Raw genomic sequence first — 19,813 nt, 5'->3', positions numbered from 1 at the left:
CACTCTGTGGACATACAAATATGTACACGGACATCCCTACTAATTGAGCACAGTCAATGGTGCAAAAAGACTAGAAGACTAATGTTTCCACTTGTTGAAACAATGTTGTTTGCATGAGCATCATTAAAAAATTGCCAAATTGACCGTCTGCTCCAGAACGGATTTCTTTGTTCAGAATCAGATCACAGCATTTCTGAGAGGCTCCAGTTCAACAAGGTCTGCCAGCTGATGCGAATGATATGATATTCCCTCTTTGTACCGCAAGTACTACTCACGGTGTGGGGTGTAACCTAAGCCCTCTTTGTCAAACAACTCCTTGCATTTTCTTTCCAAATAAAATGTTTTGATTTAAAATCATTACAGCAGAAGAGATCAAGGCCATGATTGAGGTTTCAACAGCTGTGGGGCCAAACAAATGTGTTCCCTTTTGAGAGTAGGCTGACATCCAATAAATAAATCATGCAAGTTAAATTACAGGTTAGATAATAATATCTGGATTAGTCAGTGACGTCACAACTAAGAGTTATGTGCTAGCAGAAGCACTTCAGACCCATGGGGCCCTGTGCAAAACAACACCATTGAGATAATATGCATCGCTCGACACTTGTCAAAAGTGCCCCATGAAACTACAGCCCACACTTACTTCAAGGTGTTTGTAATTGTAACATCACTGTCCTCTCCTTGGTATCTTTGTTCTAGGTTATAGGGTAAGGGATGGAACATGGCCTTGGATGCACAAGGCCATGTCACAGAGCACTTCATTTTGTTTTTCTAATAACGTTGTTTCTTCTCGCCCCCGGCCCGCACCACTGTGATTGGCTTAGAAGCAACACAGTCCGTTTCACAAGTAGCAAACACGTCACGATATGCAACAGGTTTTTAAACGATAGCAACAACAACAACGATGTGGCAACAACAGACAAGAGTGGTCTAATGCGGCGGACAGCTCTGATTCCTGTAATAATAAAATAAGCTACCTTTTACATGGAGGAATGTATTATTTTGGTAAAGAGTTAAGTATGAGAAAACCAATGAATGAAGGAATGAATGAATTAATTAATAACACTACAACTATAATCAATGGTTACCAGGTACAAAACTTGGACAAGTTTAATATTCAACCAGGGGCCCACTGGTACAGTAGAAGACCAGAGATTATAAGGGACAGAACGCTATTTTAGAAATACATCTATAACTTTCCTTCATTTTCCAGTTCGGCCACATCTTAGTTGGCTCCTCACAGAATGCACGCACACACGCACACGCACACACACACCTTAGATAAAACTTCATGGCACTCGTGATGGTTTTAATGTCCCAGTCGTTGTTTTGGAAATCCACATCTCCTGGACATGTTGGGTCTATGGGGAGATAGTGTGAGTCACTCAAAACCAAACAAACTAGGAAACGTTGCACACCATTTATGTCCAATCTCCAGCAAGCAGTATTTAAAAACAAGTTCTGAGAAGAAGAATATCTTGCTGGTCAAGGTCACTGGCCAATGGCCTTCTGTACAAAACCTTAAAATAGTTCATAAACAATGTGAACATTAGCATAATACATTCAGGTAGAAAACCATGGTGAAGACATACAGTCAATAAATAGACTAGATGTTGACTGACAGAGTAATTTCCTTACCAAAGAAGGCATTTAAAAGCTTTTGCACTTGGATGTTGCTGCCAACTGTTCTGTACACTCCCTCTTGTGTGAGACCTAGAATGAAGAATGGAGGAAGGGAGAAAGAGGGAGTGTACTCAGGAGGAATACAAGGCAGTGGAAATCTACAACACACTCCACCTCAGTGCCTGTAGGAACCCCAGTTAGTTCAAGACCACTGAAAAACACTGGGTCGGGACTCATTTTATGGGTCCCTTAGTTGTTTTGTTTCCTACGTTTAGTTTTTAATTGTTATTATTTCAAAACATTTTCAAAACACATTCCCAAAAAATGAAGCGAAGCGGTGTGAGCTTGTAGATCTGCCGTTCTCACATTCTCACATTATTTTAACCAATCTAAATGGAATCTACTATATGTTCGTACAAAAGAACAAGCACATCTGCAGTGGTTGGATGTATTCTCCCTACTCTTCCATTGAGAAATGTAACCACCTACAGTACAGTACATGTTGTACTGCATGAACCTTATAAGTGCAATATATCCCCTGGCCAAGCAGGGATTGACTCTTAAATGAGCGGTACAAATTTTCCCGAAGTTTGAATTCCGGGTCGGACATAAAAGTTAAGGATTGCAGCTTTAAGAATGTTGCTTGAATAATGTATAAAATGACACCCCTTGACAGTACACCATCATTAAAGCTCTAATTCTAATTGAGAAACATACAACTGATTTTGAGCATTACGTTCAACAGTTCTCAATAAACGAGAGCTTTGCCCAGGAATTCATGCAGAATGCAAGAGGTAACAACATGCAACCTACAGTATAGCGCAGCAATGCCCCCTTGAGGGCAAAAAGCTAACTGTGTAAAAGCTAAAATGTTTACCTTTGGTTTCAACAAAGTTTATGCACTTTCTCACAAACTTGAATCCAACTTCATTCAGCTCCACTATGAACGTGAAAATGAAACATTGTCAGTTGGTTTTCTTTTTTTAATATAGCCTTTATATTTTACACACACATATTCCATCCATATACTGTACAACATATAGATTGTACAAAACATGTTACATACACCAATACAACACTTGGAAGGAAATCTTGACTTACTTTCAGCTTGCTTGTGTATTGGTGAACGGTAAATCTGAAATGACAGCACAAACTAAGCAACGGCCCACATATGTTACAAACCTGAATTCATTCATCCAATTCATATGAAAACCTAGTTTAGTTCCTTTTCCTTTTTGTGAAGATTCATAGTACTCTCCCAGAGCTGAAATCAGAGCCAATGTTTTGGGGACATGTTGATGATGTTACCAACATACAAAGCTGGACCTTATTAAATAGGAGGCGACACAGAGCAGAGGCATTATCAATAATGACTTCATGGGTGGTATGAACGTGATTTGGAAGAAAATTGTAAATTACTCAATGTCTTATTTCATTATGCAACAAGAACAATGTCCATGCAAGGGCTTCATCATGAACTTGATTAAGTTAATTAAATAAAACACAGGAGAACAGTATAATTTATTGTGTGTACATTCCCATCTTTTTACTTGAATATTCTTGGTCCACCGTTTTCAAAGAACTGTGGGGATGTGCATATCCTGACCTATTCTATCAAAATGCAGTTATTTACCTACATTTTACATTATGTAAAAGCACAGGTTTAATTGGCTTTGAACCTTATGTTGCTTATGTTGAAAGATATGGGTGCAAAGTTGTATTCGAGTAGCACCAAATGGAGTTGGATTCTGTTTTTTTTTTCTTTTTCACAGATTCATCTCAATGATTAATTTGTTCATCTGGGTGGCAGAAATGCTGGCAAACTATCCCATTTCTTAAATAATAGTAAGTAGTATTGAATGTGCATTTCTCAGCTTTGTGTTCAAGCTAAAAGTTTTTTACTTCACAACAGTTTCATCTGAGAAGATAGTGAAGATGATAGTAGACTTGGAGGTGACAAATCAATTCAGAGCAACACATCTTGTTTTCGGCAAGCACCATATGGGCTCATGCTTATTCATTACCATTGTTATCCAAAGTGTTGTCACATGCTTTAATTTTCCGTTACTTGCCTAAAAATCTCACTATATTTTCTATCAAAATAAGACTAAAGCAGGGTAACTATAATAACCAAAATAAAACCTCTGACTGATAGAAATAACTCCTAGGCCTCTGTGCATTCATCTGACTGTTAGAATAACTCCTGCCTGAATGACAGCTCAGCATATCTCTTAGCAGAACAAACCTAGAGTCTGCACTGTGGGCTCCGCTTCAGAATCTGTTGAAAAGAAGTGTCATTTTTGCTGAGATATATCAATGAGGAACTGAAAACTGCATCCTTTTCATTTTTCACATCCGCTGGCAAGATAATGATGATATCCAAGCAGCCACACTGGAGCAGCATCCATTGCTGAACTAGTACACTGTGAAATCCTGAGGTTTTATTTAACTCGCAGTGGTTCCATTTGTAAACTACGTTGTATTGATTATAACTGAGGATTTTACTGTGCATGTATTCTACTCAGTGATTGAATCACATTATTTCTTTTATTTTTTACTTTAAAATCTCTCGTATTAAAAGAAATCTGAGGCTTGATATGTGCGCCAAGAAACACAAAGGGTTGATGGAAACTACTACACTACCACTTAAAATGATATATCATGTAGACAAATCTGAATGGAATACATATGATACAGTGCAGATTGTTATTGTAGCTACTTTCTGTGTTTTAGATCTTTGGGGTAACTGTGAGTGAGTTTAGGTGTATACTGTACTCTGTATGTACATGATTAGATGGAGGTTAGAAGCGACATTCCAAAGCCTATACAAGCTAGTACTATAACCACGACTACTACTACTGTGCTATGACCCCGCCTCACTTCTGCGATGAACGCGAACCTCCCTCCCATCTTGCTTTTTAGTGAAGTTCGCTTGAGCCGACCCAGCGCTGTTCGAGTTATGTGCCGATAGACACAGAATCGTAAATCGTAACTCATGTTTTGGGGTGAGCGTTTTCCCCAACTGCCACTCGTAGTGGCTACTGGCCAATTACAGTGCGTCCTTATACAAGCAGTATATAGGCTTTGGGATGTCGCAGGTCAGAAGGTGTAGGGCGCCATTACATTTGGTCATTAGCAAGAGAAGCCCCTTCTGCTTGCTATACTGCATTGCAAGGCACATTATTTAGCATTTCTACAAGGATCTATGCTGCCTAGCTTCCCTTTTTTAAGAGAGAGAGAGAGAGAGAGAGAGAGAGAGAGAGAGAGAGAGAGAGAGAGAGAGATTTATTACATTCTTTTTTGAATGCATAACAGGTGTACATCCAAATAAAATGCTACAATACTAGCTTCCTGACAAATTAAATGAAAATAATTTAACTCACAGGCTCTTTTCCATCCATTACTTCCATCCACAACTTCCTGTTCGCCTCTGAGAGAGCCTGGAATGTGACGGGTGTGTTTCTATGGCGTGTCAAAAAAGGAACACAATTTACTTTTATTAATTTTTGACAACACCTAATGTGACAACAAGCAGTCATTCAGAACAGTTTGCTAATTTCAGAAGGATCATATAGCTTTTCTTAAATCATAATGAAGCACGTTTCAATTGTGTTTACGGTGTGTGTGTGTGTGTGTGTGTGTGTGTGTGTGTGTGTGTGTGTGGGGGGGTAACATTATAAAACGTGACCAGCCTGACAAGCTTAGAATGGTTAATCAGAATCAGAAGACTATGATGTTATGTGGTGTTAATACTTTCAAGCACATAATGCATAATTCACCACACATTTAGGAAAATTCAAGCATTTCACAGATTTCAAATAATAAACTGAATATGATGACATGTCAGCCAATGGCAGATGTGTCTTTTAAGCAGTCTGTACTAAATGGCCTGTTCATTGCGTTCTCCCCCCCACCCCCACCCCCCAGCCTGAAATCACTGACTTTGCCATCTGTTTCCAGCAGAAGCCTGTTGTTGTGTTGCCAAGGCATTGTTTGGGCTGGAATCCAGTTTGCCCCAACATTGTGTCCTTGTAGGCCACCTGTTCACCTCACTGCTTAAATACGTTTATCCCACAAGGCTGAATGTTACCTCATTTCACAGTTTGCTGTTATTATATTTCGTGTGCTAACCTCTCATTAGACTCAACGTCAAAGCAGAAGCGCTTGTCTATGGATTCTGTCTTCCGGCGGACGCAGGATTTAAGTGTCAGCTCTGTCGTACCCTGGAGGACAAGAAATCAAACAGATTGGAAAATTGTAATTAGAGAGACAAGAGACACACAGTGTGTGCGCGTGTGAGAGATAGAGTGTGCGAGAGAAAAGAATAAAAAATATACTTTTCTTAAACACAATACATTAACTTATTGATTGCCACGCGCACCAAGGCCCGCCCCCACTTAATCATGAACTTAAGTAAAATTACTTGGTGAAATCTCGCTTTTTCAACGTCCCATCATTTTGACAAAGGGTTAGGGTTAGGTTTAGGCATAGTTTTACTGAGGTTAGGGTCTGGGTTAGGTTTAGGCATAGTAGTTAACATTCACCAGGTTAGCATTCACCAGCATCAGCAGGTTAGCATTTCACAAGGTTAGCGTTCACCCGCGCAGAAAAGATGGGACGTCGAACAGATGTTATGTCGAAATGATGACACGCTCCCAAATCACTTACACTACCTTTAACTCATTGAATGATGGCTAACATTGTTTTTCGACTTATGACGTTCCCTACCGGCAATTTAAAATGTTCTTACCTTTTAAAAGTAGTCACAGCATAAGATCATCCACACGCACGCCGCAACACGGCGTCGCCGACAAAAGACTGTGCGTTAAACCGTTAATCCGTTTCAAAGCTATGAGCTAATTTAGATAGTATGTTTACACTGGTAGACTTTCCGCTGCACAGTAAACAGAGACATTTTCCTGCAAAATTTTACATGGAAGTGAATGGAGATCTGTTTTTTTATCACGCTTACTTCCTGTTGGAAACGGAACCGATTATTTTACAGCAGATGCACACAATTGCGATTATTAATATTTAGAAATTAGCAATTAGCCTACAAAATCAGAAATTAGCCTACAAAAACAAATATGTTGCTACATACTGTACATGTACTGTAAGCCCCTCCCATACACTAAAATGTGTTCCCGGCCTGAATGGGTAAACCCATTTAGGCCTGAACACATTATGACGCAATATTTTATGCTTTAAATATCAAAAAATAGCAGATATACAAGCTCACAGCGCGGCACTGAGTGCCGCGCTGTGAGCTTGTAGATCTGCTATTTTTGAAAAAACTTGAAAATTAGAATTTTGTCCCGATTCTATAAGTGTCTTTTGAATCCTTCTAAGATTTTTGGAGAAAACCTATGTTTCTATGTCAGCAATCTGGCCAGCCAACGTCAAAGAAAAGGTCCTTTTCACTTTAACTGGAGCTCAGTTAGTCTGTTCTTGAGAGACTACTATGTCAATGGTTCTCAAACCTTTTCATGTGAAGGACCCCCAAAATGATATGTATTCGGCCACGGACCCGCATCTCAAAAGTTCCAGGGACCACCCAGAAGCAAAATTTGAGTTACAACCATTCGCTTTGAAAATACACATATTCAAAGATTTGCACACATTTTCATGACTTTTTCAAAAATAGCAGATCTACAAGCTCGCAGCGCGGCACTCGGTGCCGCGCTGTGAGCTTGTATATCTGCTATTTTTCACTGGTTAAAGCAGTCAATAATTCTAGGCCTAAATGGGTTAAGAGAAAGCAGCCTTGATAGTCATATACATAGGGTAAAAGTAATAAGAGTATAAATAGAGTATTCACAATACAAAGCAGAATAATGTCTTTCGTGTACCTGTTTCGCTGTAGGTTTCTGTTCACAGGGCACCATGACCAACAGTCCGCTGTCCTTATGATACTTGCAGTAGTACTTGACCCAGGTCATGCCCAAAGCCCCTTTTGAGACAAAGGAGAGGTGTCACGTCAGAGCATGTCAGAGTAAGAACACAGTCAACATGTCTGTGTGTGCATGGCTGTTATACCTACACTTCTCCTGACAATACAGGTAACCCTCCATGATTCCATGGCTGTGGATTTTACAAATCTGCGATGGATGTTTCATTCTCTTCATCAGCTCCTCCATCTCCTCGCGTGTGCTCTCATAGTGGTTCCTTGTCTAGACATGAGAAGGCCCAAGACAGCGATTATAGGGTAGTTGTAATACAAATTTATATTGTATTATAATCACAGTTAAAAGGGTCACTTTGTTTCTTACCAATAGGGGTACTTTTGTGTAATAGATGGATATGGGAGGCCAATACTATACATATCATTGTTTATTCACAGGTTCAGCTATATAAACATAATTGACTTAACTTTAATCAGATGTAAAATGTTCGGTAATTTGTCTCCAGTCCAAAGTCATTAAAATGTTACCAGATTCATTGCACAGTAAAGAAGTCCCGGATCTTTGAATTTATAAGTGAATTTATACGTTTCGAGCCTCTGCAAGTTTATTTTCATTCCTTGCTAAAATGAAATGGATCCAAATGTTTCCTCTGAGTCTGCAATAAAAACACTGTGTACTGTATGCTTCGGATTAGTAATGTCAAGTATGTGGGTCATGGTCATAGACCACTGGTATGGTCCTTTAAACCTCAGTGTAAGAACTTACATTTTGCAAGCTGAGCTGCAGTTCCTGTTTGTAGGGCATGAAGTCTTGAGTCATCTCCACTGTCAGGTTATTGAGTGTAAAAATGCTGTGAAGAAATGCCAGCACCTGTCCAACCAAAGCATAGATTTGGGTAGTGTTAAAACCACCAACACAGGCACTGACACCAAGGCTTGCCCACCTGCTCCCGGCAGGTAAATAGAACTTTCAGGCAGGTGGAGTTTGCTTTCAGGTTGCCCAACCGGGCAAGTGCTTGTTTGAGCTGGGACGGAACTGTCTATAATCAGAACACAAGATATCTGTCTAGCGCTACACTTAAAAATATAAAATAGGTGTGAACCCATAGTCATATTCAATCATAGCAATGTAGGTATTTGGATAAAAATGTAGGTATGACATTTTTTATCCAGTCCCGGAAAGTAAAACAAAATAAGTGTTAAAGTTATACCATGTAACTTTTTTTATAAAACAAATCTTAAAATTGTCCTAACTGTTAAATCGCTAAAGTTTTAGAACCCCCACTCTGTTATTTTCAGCTTCTGAAGCCTTCTCTTTATATGTTTTCTATGAGTTGTGAGGGGGGGAGAATTTCCCGGTAAAATGATGTCATCTCCCACATGATACACTACCGGCCAATCACAGCGCCGATCATACACCACCGGCCAATCACAGCGAGTCTTGCTGTCTCTAAAGGAAGTAGCTTCCCTCAGCAACTGTGTTTACATTGGTGAAGGAATCTTGCTTGCTACTCCCTCAATCCTGGTCTAGAAATGATGGGAGACGGCTCTACGGAATCGTATCGGCGAGGCGGAGGTGCTCGCGACGGCCGCGGGGGTCCGCGGACCCCCGTTCCGGTGGTCCGCGGCGACTCCGGCCGAAAAAAACAATACCGCTACTGACCACTAGTTGAGCAGCTTCCACAGTACAGCTTTAAATTGAGTAGAACATGACCTGTACTTGCCCGACGGGCAAGTGCCTCTGAGACCTTAGTGCCAACCCCTGAACATAAATCATTCTCAAAGTGACAGTGGCACATAGGGCATGGTTAGTCACAGATGTGCTTCATACTCGTCACAACCATCAGCTTCCCCGTTCACTTCCATTCTATGGGAGCAAAGGGGTGGCGTGTCTGGTGGCGGTACGCTGATGGCGTTTAAGCATGTGTAGTGACTTTGACTGGGGAATCAACCAATAGGGAAGAAGCGCATGGCTGCCCACTTGGCAGCCATTTTACTTGTAGTTTAACTTTAGTTTTCTTTCAGTGAGCCAAAACTCCAACGTAAGTCAAACTAATTACACATCATAAAAGGTGCAGTCCTGCTGAAATTGCCCACAGCTCCACGAGGGAAATTGATGCATCTGAATGGCTACAACACGTATGACATGAAGCGGATGTATGATCGTGCTCTAACAGTTTGCCTTGCTCTTAAAAAGTGATGACTGGAGATTTGATTCAGTACACACCTTGTGTTTTGGTTAATAGATGAACTATTACAATTACTACAATATGAATGATGTTTGTAGTCATTGTGTTTTTACGGCTGAAACCCTTGGCCATAAGTTGTAGGGAACTGTATGTCATAGATGACTGACATCACAGGCTGGCCACATTGGAGTCATGCTGTACGTGATTCTATTTTTAATAATTTATGTTGGGATTCCAGCCATCACTTCTAAAATGCGTGGGACCATGTAAGCACGAGGAAGTGTGGGAGAAGATGGACAGCACTCACAGGCTCAACCGCGTCAAACTTCTTCCTGTCCTGCACCTGATGTATCTGATACACATACTCCACCGACGACTCATAGAAGTTCATTCTCTCTTTGTCTAGGAGTTCATCCGCCTAAAGGTGAGACAGAAGGTTTACAAAAACAAAACAAAAAAAGTTTTTCCACTTCTTTCAGACATATACTGTATGTTGTTGACGGTAAATCTTTGTGGTGTTTCAGCTAACCTCTTGGAGCTGACTCTCTTTCTTCTTGGAGGAGAGATTCAGGTGTTTGTCTACCTGAGAGTAATACTTTTCACTCTCTTTCTCAAACTTCTTCCTTCTCTCCTAAAGGGAAGATATACAGTCATGATTCATTGAGATAACAGACTTAAGACTTACAATCAGAAATCAGACCATTCTCAACGATTATAGTGATGTCTGTACCTATGCTTCGCTAAAGTAATTTCCATACATGAACATTCATTTTATTCTATTCTATCTATAAAATATATACCATAAAATGTCTTTAAAATATGTATATATCTTTTTATTTTCCATTTCTGCAGCCAGCTAGATAGGTTTCAAATAATTTGATTTACAGTAGTAGTTATTTGCAGGATTGCAATTGCAAGACAAATGTATTTTCTTCGCATTTTCAACACTTGTTGCACACAGTTAGGCGGAAGCATTTGGAAATTGTGTGAGCCAACAGTCTGTCTCGAGAGTGGCTAATAAACAAACTAGACAGTTCCTGAAGAAACCTGTATGCCTCACTATAAGCAAACATTGGATAAGGATAAGCAAAAAGAAAGGAGCTGGAATGTAGAGAGATTTACCTTAAAATATTGAAATTGTATACATTTTTGACACATTAAAGTCCATATCAACCACAGGACAGCATTGTAAAACATTGATAATTGTCATTATTGGTTCTAAATATTGGTTTATATATATTTTCAGTTAGTATTAAGTAAATATTAGAGTAATAGAGCAGTTAGTGTCCCACTTCAGGCAGACAGACAATAAAGCCTCTATCAGAGTCCAAGGTGAAGAGCTATCCACCGCAAATTTTAGGTGGAAAGCTTTCCACCTCAAGTCAGAAAATAAGTGGAGGCCATCATAGTCAGTCACGGTGAAGTCCTATTCACCGTGACTGACTGGTCTAGATCGACCAATCAGTGAACGGGGTGAAGAGCCTATCTGTCTGAAAGTAAAAACAGAGAGATGTGTCGGGACTCGCGGTGGAAAGCTCTTCACCGCGAGGAATGATGTAACGTTGTAGTTTTATGACTCAAAAAGACTACACCGCGGTGGATAGCTCTTCACCGCGGTACCGACTCTGATAGGGGCTTAACTCTCTTCTGGTCAGGACACAGGCTATTGAGTAACACAGCTCCACAACATTATTCTGGAGCAGAGTTTCTGTTTCAAATCAACGCAAATATGCAAGACTGCGGAGTTGAAGAATGGCACTGATTTACATAGACCTGCGGAATGGAACTTTAAACACCACTTTATTCAACGCACACTGTTGGCTGGCATGCATTTGCTTAGACCAGGGGTACGCAACCTTGGGCACGGGTGCCAACATTGGCACAGGAGAGGGTAATCACTCTGGCATAAGTGTTTCTTTTTTTCTTTTTAAATGTAGTCAACTCCCTTCGAATCTGTATGCAAATTACCTCCTTCACATAATCCTTGCTCCTATTCATGCAGCCTATGCTATTTAGTTTTGTGTACACCCTGGAGCATATAGCCTATACGCCAACTCACAATGATTGCGATCACCCTGCTGCAGTTCTGACTCAGAGAATAAAGACAAAAAAGGCAAAGAAAGTTCAAATAGCTGTCTACTCTAGGCATACCAGCCTTATGGAAAAATATGGTTTTGGCTCCGACTTCTGACTGATACATTAAATAAGGTGTGGTGGGAGTCTGGGAGATAAGTGGCATTATTTTATGTTAATAGTCTAATACATTTCAGTCCTGTCCTGTTGTGAAATATAATGTTTAAACTAAGTTTAAAACAAAATTGTCATCGTTATATAATTGAACCATCAAAATCTGTTGGAAAAGTTGTGTGTTTGTGTGTGTGTGTGCACACGCATGCACGCACTCACATAGTATATATCAATCAATCGATAACACAAAATTAATAGATGTTTTAATAATCAACTAAATCAACCATTTTGATTACCCACACATGTGTCCAATGTATAGTCATTCAGTAGAGTAGCAGAGTATAAAGTCCCTAGGTGGCTGTCACCTGAGCACTTGTTTGTGCACTGCAAGGTTCCCCTTTTCTTTACCAAAGGCCTTTACATATTTCAGTGCAGCTAAAATCAAACATTTCTAGGCGGCTTAGGATCTGCTCCAAAATTGTTGTTCCAAAATCATTATAACAACATGTTGAGACTGGCCAGCAAGATTTCATTTCCCTCGGAAAGGTGCTTGAGGCTCCCCAGTGGGAAAAAAACAACAAATACACTTAAAAACTTGTGGGTTCTGCATTTGATTAAGCTGCTGAAACAGCAATAGTTTCCATGCCATGTGCCATAAATTGTGCAATAACATATAAGTATGTGTTGTGAACTGTATTGTATTATTTTTATCTCATCTCACATAGTGAAGGCTGTATGTGTGGCCTATACGGTTACGGTATAAGGTTGTCATTAAGAGAAGTGGTGTTATACAATTCATTGGGGAGGTCTGGGTAGAGCCGTCACAAAAGAACAAAGGTAATTGTGAAACTCCACACCTTTGGTTTGTAAACACAACAATCCAGTGCTATCCATTTTTTTAATATTGAAGAGCAAACAAAAATCAACTCACTTTTGTTACTGAAATCTGTTCTTTGCGGAACTTCTCCAGTGGTTTAATGAGCAGATCAAAAGAATTCTGAACCTGAAATGTAAAGTATATCACAGTAGTTTGGATAACAAAATGCAAAAGGAAACTTCACCAGCAAATTAACTACTACACCATTAATAAATAAGATTAAATGAACTCAGTACAAAACCTGAGGACTAGGAAGAAAAAACACCAGTAGATGTCACTGTCATCTCAACCACTGTCAGCTAGCAGTCTGGCCAATGCTGTATGCCATTATGGAATCCGTAGGAGACAGTGGGGGAAGGAGCGCTTGTTTTCGGTTCACCAACATCAGGGTAACTGAGGTGCGTCTAGCAGAATACCAAGCGTGTTTAGGAAGGGAGCGCTCGTTTTATGGTTAGATGTCACAGTTATTGTCCACGACATTCAGTTATTGTCCACGACATTGCAAGCGGCGCGAAGGCCAGCGGACCTTGGTCCTGCTCTTCGCGCCCGAGCACCGCAGGCGCGAGTGCCCGCGCGGCCGGCGGAGCGCCGCGCAAGTTACGAAGCCGTGGTGAATGCAATCGTTATATTTATGCCCAGGCCTTAAGGCCTGGGCAAGCCCACGATAAACGCATTCTATTCACCTCCTCTGCGCGGTCCAAGTGACTACAATGGAGCGCTCCCTACCTCCGGTTCAGCCAATCACAGGGGGCTCGGGGGGGGGGCAGGAACTTGTACAAGCTTGGGTATCCACTAGACGCAACTGAGGTTAGAGTTAGGTTTAGACATAAGAGGTTAACATTCACCAGCGTCGGCAGGTTAGCTACTCACCAACGTCAGGGTTACTGAGTTTAGGGTTTGGGTTAGGTTTAGGCATAGAGGTTAACATTCACCTGCGCGGTCCAAGTGACCACAGCCGAGCGCTCCCGACCTCCGCTCCAGCCAATCACAAGCTGCGCCTTCTAATTTATTCAACCCCGTCTCCTACGGATTCCATTATTGCATACTGCATATCAGTCACTATTTGACTTAATTTTCGTAATCTGCCACCCAAGTGTGGAAATCCTTGACCTCTGCCCTTAAAACATGTAGCTCGCTGGCCTCCTTCAAAACTGCCCTGAAAAATCACCTTTCAGGAGACCAGAGGCAGGGGTAGTTAACACTTCTCCCATTAACAGGTGAGATAAGTGATCATGTTTTATACTTGCGATGATATTTGAATGTTTTTTGTTGACATTTTATGTTGATGAATTGAACACCAAGGACCTCCAGTGGAAACAAGACCGCAAGGGCTTTTTTGGGGTGTTCCTTTTAGGAAGGGTGTTTGACTGTACTCGTACTGTTCTTCATTTTTGTCTAATAAAACATTCAATCAATCAAAATCAGTGGGCTAGGATCAGCATTAAAACCCAAAGATCTCGCATAGGTTGGGCTCTACTGTTAGATATGTCAATAGCCATCTAGAACTGGAAACCCAGCCTAACAGGAATTACTAAACACTAGTATTTTTATATGGGTATGAAAGAGTGTTGAGCCTCTTTCCTGGCTGATCTTCTGCTACATTAAAGGTTGCACCTCTTGTTGTTGCTGGCACACAGACTTTTCTTCTATGTGAGTAATAAGGAAGGGGAAATACTGTAGCGATTGTCTCTGTTTGGCTGTTTGAGTTAGGAAGAGGTACTAGAGTGTGCTAGACGTGTCAATATCTTTGTATTGTGGTATCATGGGAACAAAACACATGGTCAAAGAGGATGTTCAGTGAACGAAGAGGATGTTGATAACCCACCAGCATCATCCTGTCATGCTCAATTTCCTGTAGCAGACCAGCAAACTCTTGAAAAGACTCAGCTAAAGGCAAAAAGAAACAATATATTAATACATACTGTGTAGTACACATTGCATTACATTAAACAAACATGTACAAATATATGAAAGACTCCAAATAAACATGCATTACATTAAACAAACATGTACAAATATACGAAAGACTCCGAATAAACATGCAAATATCATTAGACCTGAAGTATTACACTACACAGAACATAATATAAAGAGACCACACATACTAATGACAATGATCGTTATGAATTCCTCAGATATCTAATGTGCATTGTGCTGTATTACGATCATGGAAATAGCGCTGGTGTGCAGTAAACGCAGCATGGGCTATATGATTCATTGTCTATGACATCATCTTACCAATGTTAATCTCATCATCTGTTAGAGAGTCGCCAATAAAGTCAAACTTGAATACTCCCAGTGTCTCTGAGAACTTCTGTACTGCCACAGAATAACCTGTGGAAAAAGTAGGTTTTGTCAATAATTATGTCAAAGCTTGACTTTCACTATTAGTGGAGGAAGATTGTATTATTATATTACTAATGGTCTATTATATGGCATGATTACAGCTGGTCCAACTTCACTTTATACATTAATGAATGGATGACTATATAGCTATACATCAGTCTGGCAGAAATATCAGCCATTACTGTATTTCATTTTGGGTGGATATGGGGAACTAAAAACAACCACAAGATAATGCATGTTGTGCAATGCAATGCCAATGTTGCACATGCATAGTGATAATTACTGAAGTGGTATTCACAGACGGGGAACCGGTTAGTAATAAGATCATTTGTCTTGCCTGAATAGGCTTCCACTCACAGTACACCCTAACAACAAACTTTTCTGTCCAGCGCCACGGCTATAATAGAGACTGAATATTGGACTGTCTCCACTTTGCAGAAAGACTACCTATGATGACAGTTTCTGTTTTCAAGATAAAAAGCTTGGCATTGTTGTTTTGGACAGAAAGCTGTAATCTTGGTAAACCATACAGAACAAACACTGTTCCACTCCTTGGTGTGACAAAGACCTGTACAGTATTGACATGTAGTAGGCCCTAGGGGATACAAGTCAGGTGGGCAGGCACTGGGCACCATATGTGTTGGACAACTGGGCACCTGGATGAGTGGGAGTACCGACTACCGAGGTCAAAGTACATTATAACAGAGTTTCAAAGTACAATATAAGAGTATACTATTTGCCAAAAGAAGAAGTACTGTTAAAAAGTAGAACAACATATAAGTAGGCTACTATTCATATGATATATGATTTAAAAAATAAATACCAAAATGATGGAAAAATAGAACAGTACCCAATAAAATGAGGGCAAAAACTGAGACAAATAGTAGCGTACTGTTTTTAAAAAAGGAGCCCACTCGTCCAAGTGCCCACATCTGGTGCCTAGTTGTCCAGGTGCCCACATGTCTCTAGTCTAGTGCCCAGTTGTCCACGTCTCTAGTGCCCAGAAGGTTTTTGTGCCCACATGTCCCTAGTGCCCAGTTGTCCAGGTGCCCACATGTCTCTAGTGCCCAGATATCTCTGGTGCCCATTGGTTTTGGTGCCCACCTACTGTAGTAGGCCTACAGTATGCCATTAGTGACACTGGACAAAAATGTCAACAGAAACTCCCAGACAGGTGCAGGTTCGAAGCCATAGTACAATGTCAGTCAGTAAAGAAAAACTGCTGTTACATTAAACTAAAAATAAAGTGCTAACAGAATTTTGCTATCGTGGTAAATGCATGCCCTTTGGCCATTATCATGCTCAGATAGATAGGCTATCCATCTCTCACGCAAATGATGCTCCCCCAGGCCCCAGCGCTAAGACAAAAACCTTTTGAATTTGTGCCCACCACCCACATTACAGGCCTACGCTACAGAATGATCGCCAGGTCCCAAAATGGCCCAACCAATTCTTGTTGTGAAAACAATGCACATAATAAGGCTACAGTAGGTAGGCTAATAGGCTACATCTACTAAATGAGACGGGAGAAGAATATTGCTTACCCTTTATCGCATTGATCACACTGTTGCCATCTTTAATGACATCTTTGAGGAATTTACTCGTTCTCTCCAATTCAACTTCATAACACTTGAGTCTCTCCCTGAAACCGGGGCTGTCCAGATAACAATCACTGAACTCGAGAGGCGGATGCCCCATTGTTGCTTTAACGAAGTTTACAACATACAATTTATCAAGTATTTATGCACTGGTTGTTATTGTTATTCGGTTTTCTGGTCAGTTTATAAGAGGCGACTTCACGTTCAGCTGCAGTCCGCGTTTTCTCCACTCAGAAACTGCAGAAAGAAACCATGGGGTCCTTGGTAGCCCGCTGCCTGCAGCCAGTCGTGTGCCTCCGTACAGCGCTGTCTAGTGTCATAAACATTAAGCAAAGCATAAATGTATTTCCATGATTCCTGTACACGTAGTGTTAAACTACATTGTAATTTTTTACAGACAGTTTTCCCCTTGTTGGAAGTGGAACGCCGTAATTTAGGAGAGCTGTCCGATATGGAGGAGGGCGTGAGTACGTTCCATTCCAAAAACCGTGTTCACTTGTCATAAAACCTGTCAGGGCTAGTCCCGTCCGAATATCAGTAGAGTCGCCGAAATGAAGCTCGCCGAGGAACGGGGGGTGCGTTCGGAAATGCACACCGGGTGGGGCAACGCAACGGTGCGCTTTTTCAGTCTGAACTCTGAAGGTAAACTTTCTGAAAAGCAGCAGTTGCTAACCTAACGTTGCTATTGATGTTTATAAACTAGGGTAAATTATAATAGAATATTAGAATATTAATAATACATGTTGATACTGAAGAAGGCATACTGTGATTGTGTGTCCTACTTTACATGTTTGTTGTTGCTAGCATTAACATTTATGATACTGTGAGATTAAGACTATAACCATAATTTACCCTAGTTTATAAACATCAATAGCAACATTAGGTTAGCAACTGCTGCTTTTCAGAAAGTTTACCTTCAGAGTTCAGGCTGAAAAAGCGCACCGTTGCCACACCCGGTGTGCATTTCCGAACGCACCCCCCGTTTCTCGGCGAGCTTCCTACTAGCCCTGAAATAAACATGACGGTCGTATCTCACAAACGTCATGGATGAGGTTCAACCTGAAGTGGAGCAGTTTAGCCAATTTGCCACGCACGTCTACACAAACGTTCGGATTTCAAAAATAAAGTAATTACCGGAGGCTCACGGATGTCACAGTGTGGTACGCTTAAGCAGAATGACGCGAATGTTACGTATTGTTTAATATGAAGCATTTTAATCAGATCGCTCGCCATTTTCTAAACAAGTTTGAACGCATCAGATTGCAGTACACCTCACAACCGATGGGGTCGCGTAGTCGAAAAAATGCCCATCGATCGGATTAAAGTGCTTTTTATTAAACAATACGGAAGATACGGGTAATTCTGCTTGAGCATACCAAATTGTAACACTTATGTACCTTCAGTATTGGCATTTCCTTTTTAAATTGAAAGTTTGTGTAGACGTACGTGGCAAATTGGCTACACTTTCCAACACCAGGTTGAGGTCGATCCATGATGATCGTGAGATACGACCGTCATGTTTCAGGGACCTTTTCATAAAACCTCGTTCTGTCCTTTGTACAGATTTCGCTAAAAATCGTCTGGACAGAAAAACCTATTCAGACAAAAACACCACTTGTGATCCTCTTTACAATTATTAACACACATGTGATTCAGTCCCAGTAGAATACTTCAAGTTTAACACACAGGCCGTTTATTCTACATATTTAAGGTCTAAGGACAGGCTAAAGATAAAACTGAACGGAACGGAACGCATCCAGATTCCTCGGGACGCCCCTCTTTCCCACACCCATGAGGTCCTTAAAGGGACAGACCCGGAGTGCCGGACGCTATTGTTCCAAACGTAGGAGACGGTGTTTGAAGGAGCGCTCGTTTTATGGTTAGATATGTCACAGTTATTGTCCACGACATTGCAAGCGGCGCGAAGGCCAGCGGACCTTGGTCCTGCTCTTCGCGCCCGAGCGCCGCAGGCGCGAGTGCCCGCGAAGAGCGGGCCAGGGCCGCGCCGCGCGAGTTACGAAGCCGTGGTGAATGCAATCGTTATATTAATGCCCAGGCCTGGGCAAGCGCACGATAAACGCCCGCGCAGTCCAAGTGAACACAGCCGAGCGCTCCAGACCTCCGCTCCAGCCAATCACAAGCCGCGCCTTCTAATTTATGCAACCCCGTCTCCTACGGTCGGACAGACTCCCCTTGGCTAGATTTGCACAGTTCTTCAAAATTGCTGCTACTCATATTATTGTACAGTACCACTTTATTGCCTTAAATGCTTCAACTGAAAATCAAATAAACAAAGTTGAAAAAAAGTATGTAAAAATCAAATTAATTAAATTAAACAATAAATGTAGGCTAATTGAGATTGTTGTGGCACTGGATTGGAACAAAACTTCTATATTGATTGATTGATGACTTTATTCAAGGTTTGCATAGGAAAAGGTACAGTTTCATAACAGTAGGCCTACAGTTCATTGGTACAAGCCAAGATCAACTAAAATGATACATGGTTACACCCAAAAAAGCCTATGGCTTGTTTCAATTGAGATCCTTTAAAAAAGAAATCATATAACATTGATTGACAGATAGAACACAGCGTCTTGCAGTCCTGGGATGGCTATTATTGAAGCATCTCTACAGATTCACCTTTCGCCAGCCAGATCTATACACGCTGCGAATTGCTGATTCTGTTATAATATTTAATATTTACAACAGTGTTGTATAATTGTAATATCAAAACCATGTAAATCACATAGGTCAGGGGTTTTCGTGGTCCACTGTTGTGTTGGGTTACTTGGGATATGTGGCCTAAGATGAGTTCAAGGTGGGATGGGGGGGCCTTGAAGATTGATTATGGTGCTGTTAGGGCAGTAAATTTATATAACTAAACATCAGTTCGACCAATTATATTACACAGTACAATATGGTATAAATGTCCAGTCAGAGAGATACTTCTGCTGCACTCCACCTTTCTGGTTTGAGGATAAGGTCATACATACTTGAGATTACGCACACACATCTTATACAGTGACTCCAGGAAACTACCAGAAACCTGCGTGGTCACTAATGATTCCACATGAGTCTGTGGAATTGCTTG

General features: G+C 40.9%; 1 protein-coding gene across 2 annotated transcripts in view; it reads right to left on the bottom strand.

Annotated features, from left to right (window-relative positions):
• The window catches only part of ophn1 (oligophrenin 1), a 35,712-nt gene extending 18,636 nt beyond the window's left edge, over positions 1 to 17,076 (bottom strand). For both annotated transcript variants that reach the window (XM_080749656.1, XM_080749655.1), the window contains exons 1-15: positions 16,669 to 17,076; positions 15,017 to 15,112; positions 14,604 to 14,665; positions 12,833 to 12,904; positions 10,244 to 10,345; positions 10,022 to 10,132; positions 8,292 to 8,396; positions 7,664 to 7,793; positions 7,473 to 7,573; positions 5,755 to 5,846; positions 5,007 to 5,085; positions 2,725 to 2,758; positions 2,501 to 2,563; positions 1,639 to 1,713; positions 1,277 to 1,361 (exon numbers count right to left, since the gene is read on the bottom strand). In XM_080749656.1, the coding sequence (XP_080605782.1) occupies positions 1,277 to 1,361; positions 1,639 to 1,713; positions 2,501 to 2,563; positions 2,725 to 2,758; positions 5,007 to 5,085; positions 5,755 to 5,846; positions 7,473 to 7,573; positions 7,664 to 7,793; positions 8,292 to 8,396; positions 10,022 to 10,132; positions 10,244 to 10,345; positions 12,833 to 12,904; positions 14,604 to 14,665; positions 15,017 to 15,112; positions 16,669 to 16,822 (1,361 nt within the window). In that variant the 5' untranslated portion in view covers positions 16,823 to 17,076. The remainder of the gene's footprint in view (positions 1 to 1,276; positions 1,362 to 1,638; positions 1,714 to 2,500; positions 2,564 to 2,724; positions 2,759 to 5,006; positions 5,086 to 5,754; positions 5,847 to 7,472; positions 7,574 to 7,663; positions 7,794 to 8,291; positions 8,397 to 10,021; positions 10,133 to 10,243; positions 10,346 to 12,832; positions 12,905 to 14,603; positions 14,666 to 15,016; positions 15,113 to 16,668) is intronic.
• Positions 17,077 to 19,813: the final 2,737 nt, after the last annotated feature.

The sequence above is a fragment of the Nannobrachium achirus genome (assembly GCF_963921795.1).
Source record: "Nannobrachium achirus genome assembly, chromosome: 19".
Taxonomy (NCBI): Eukaryota; Metazoa; Chordata; class Actinopteri; order Myctophiformes; family Myctophidae; genus Nannobrachium; species Nannobrachium achirus.
This window is presented reverse-complemented; position numbering and strand designations above follow the sequence as displayed.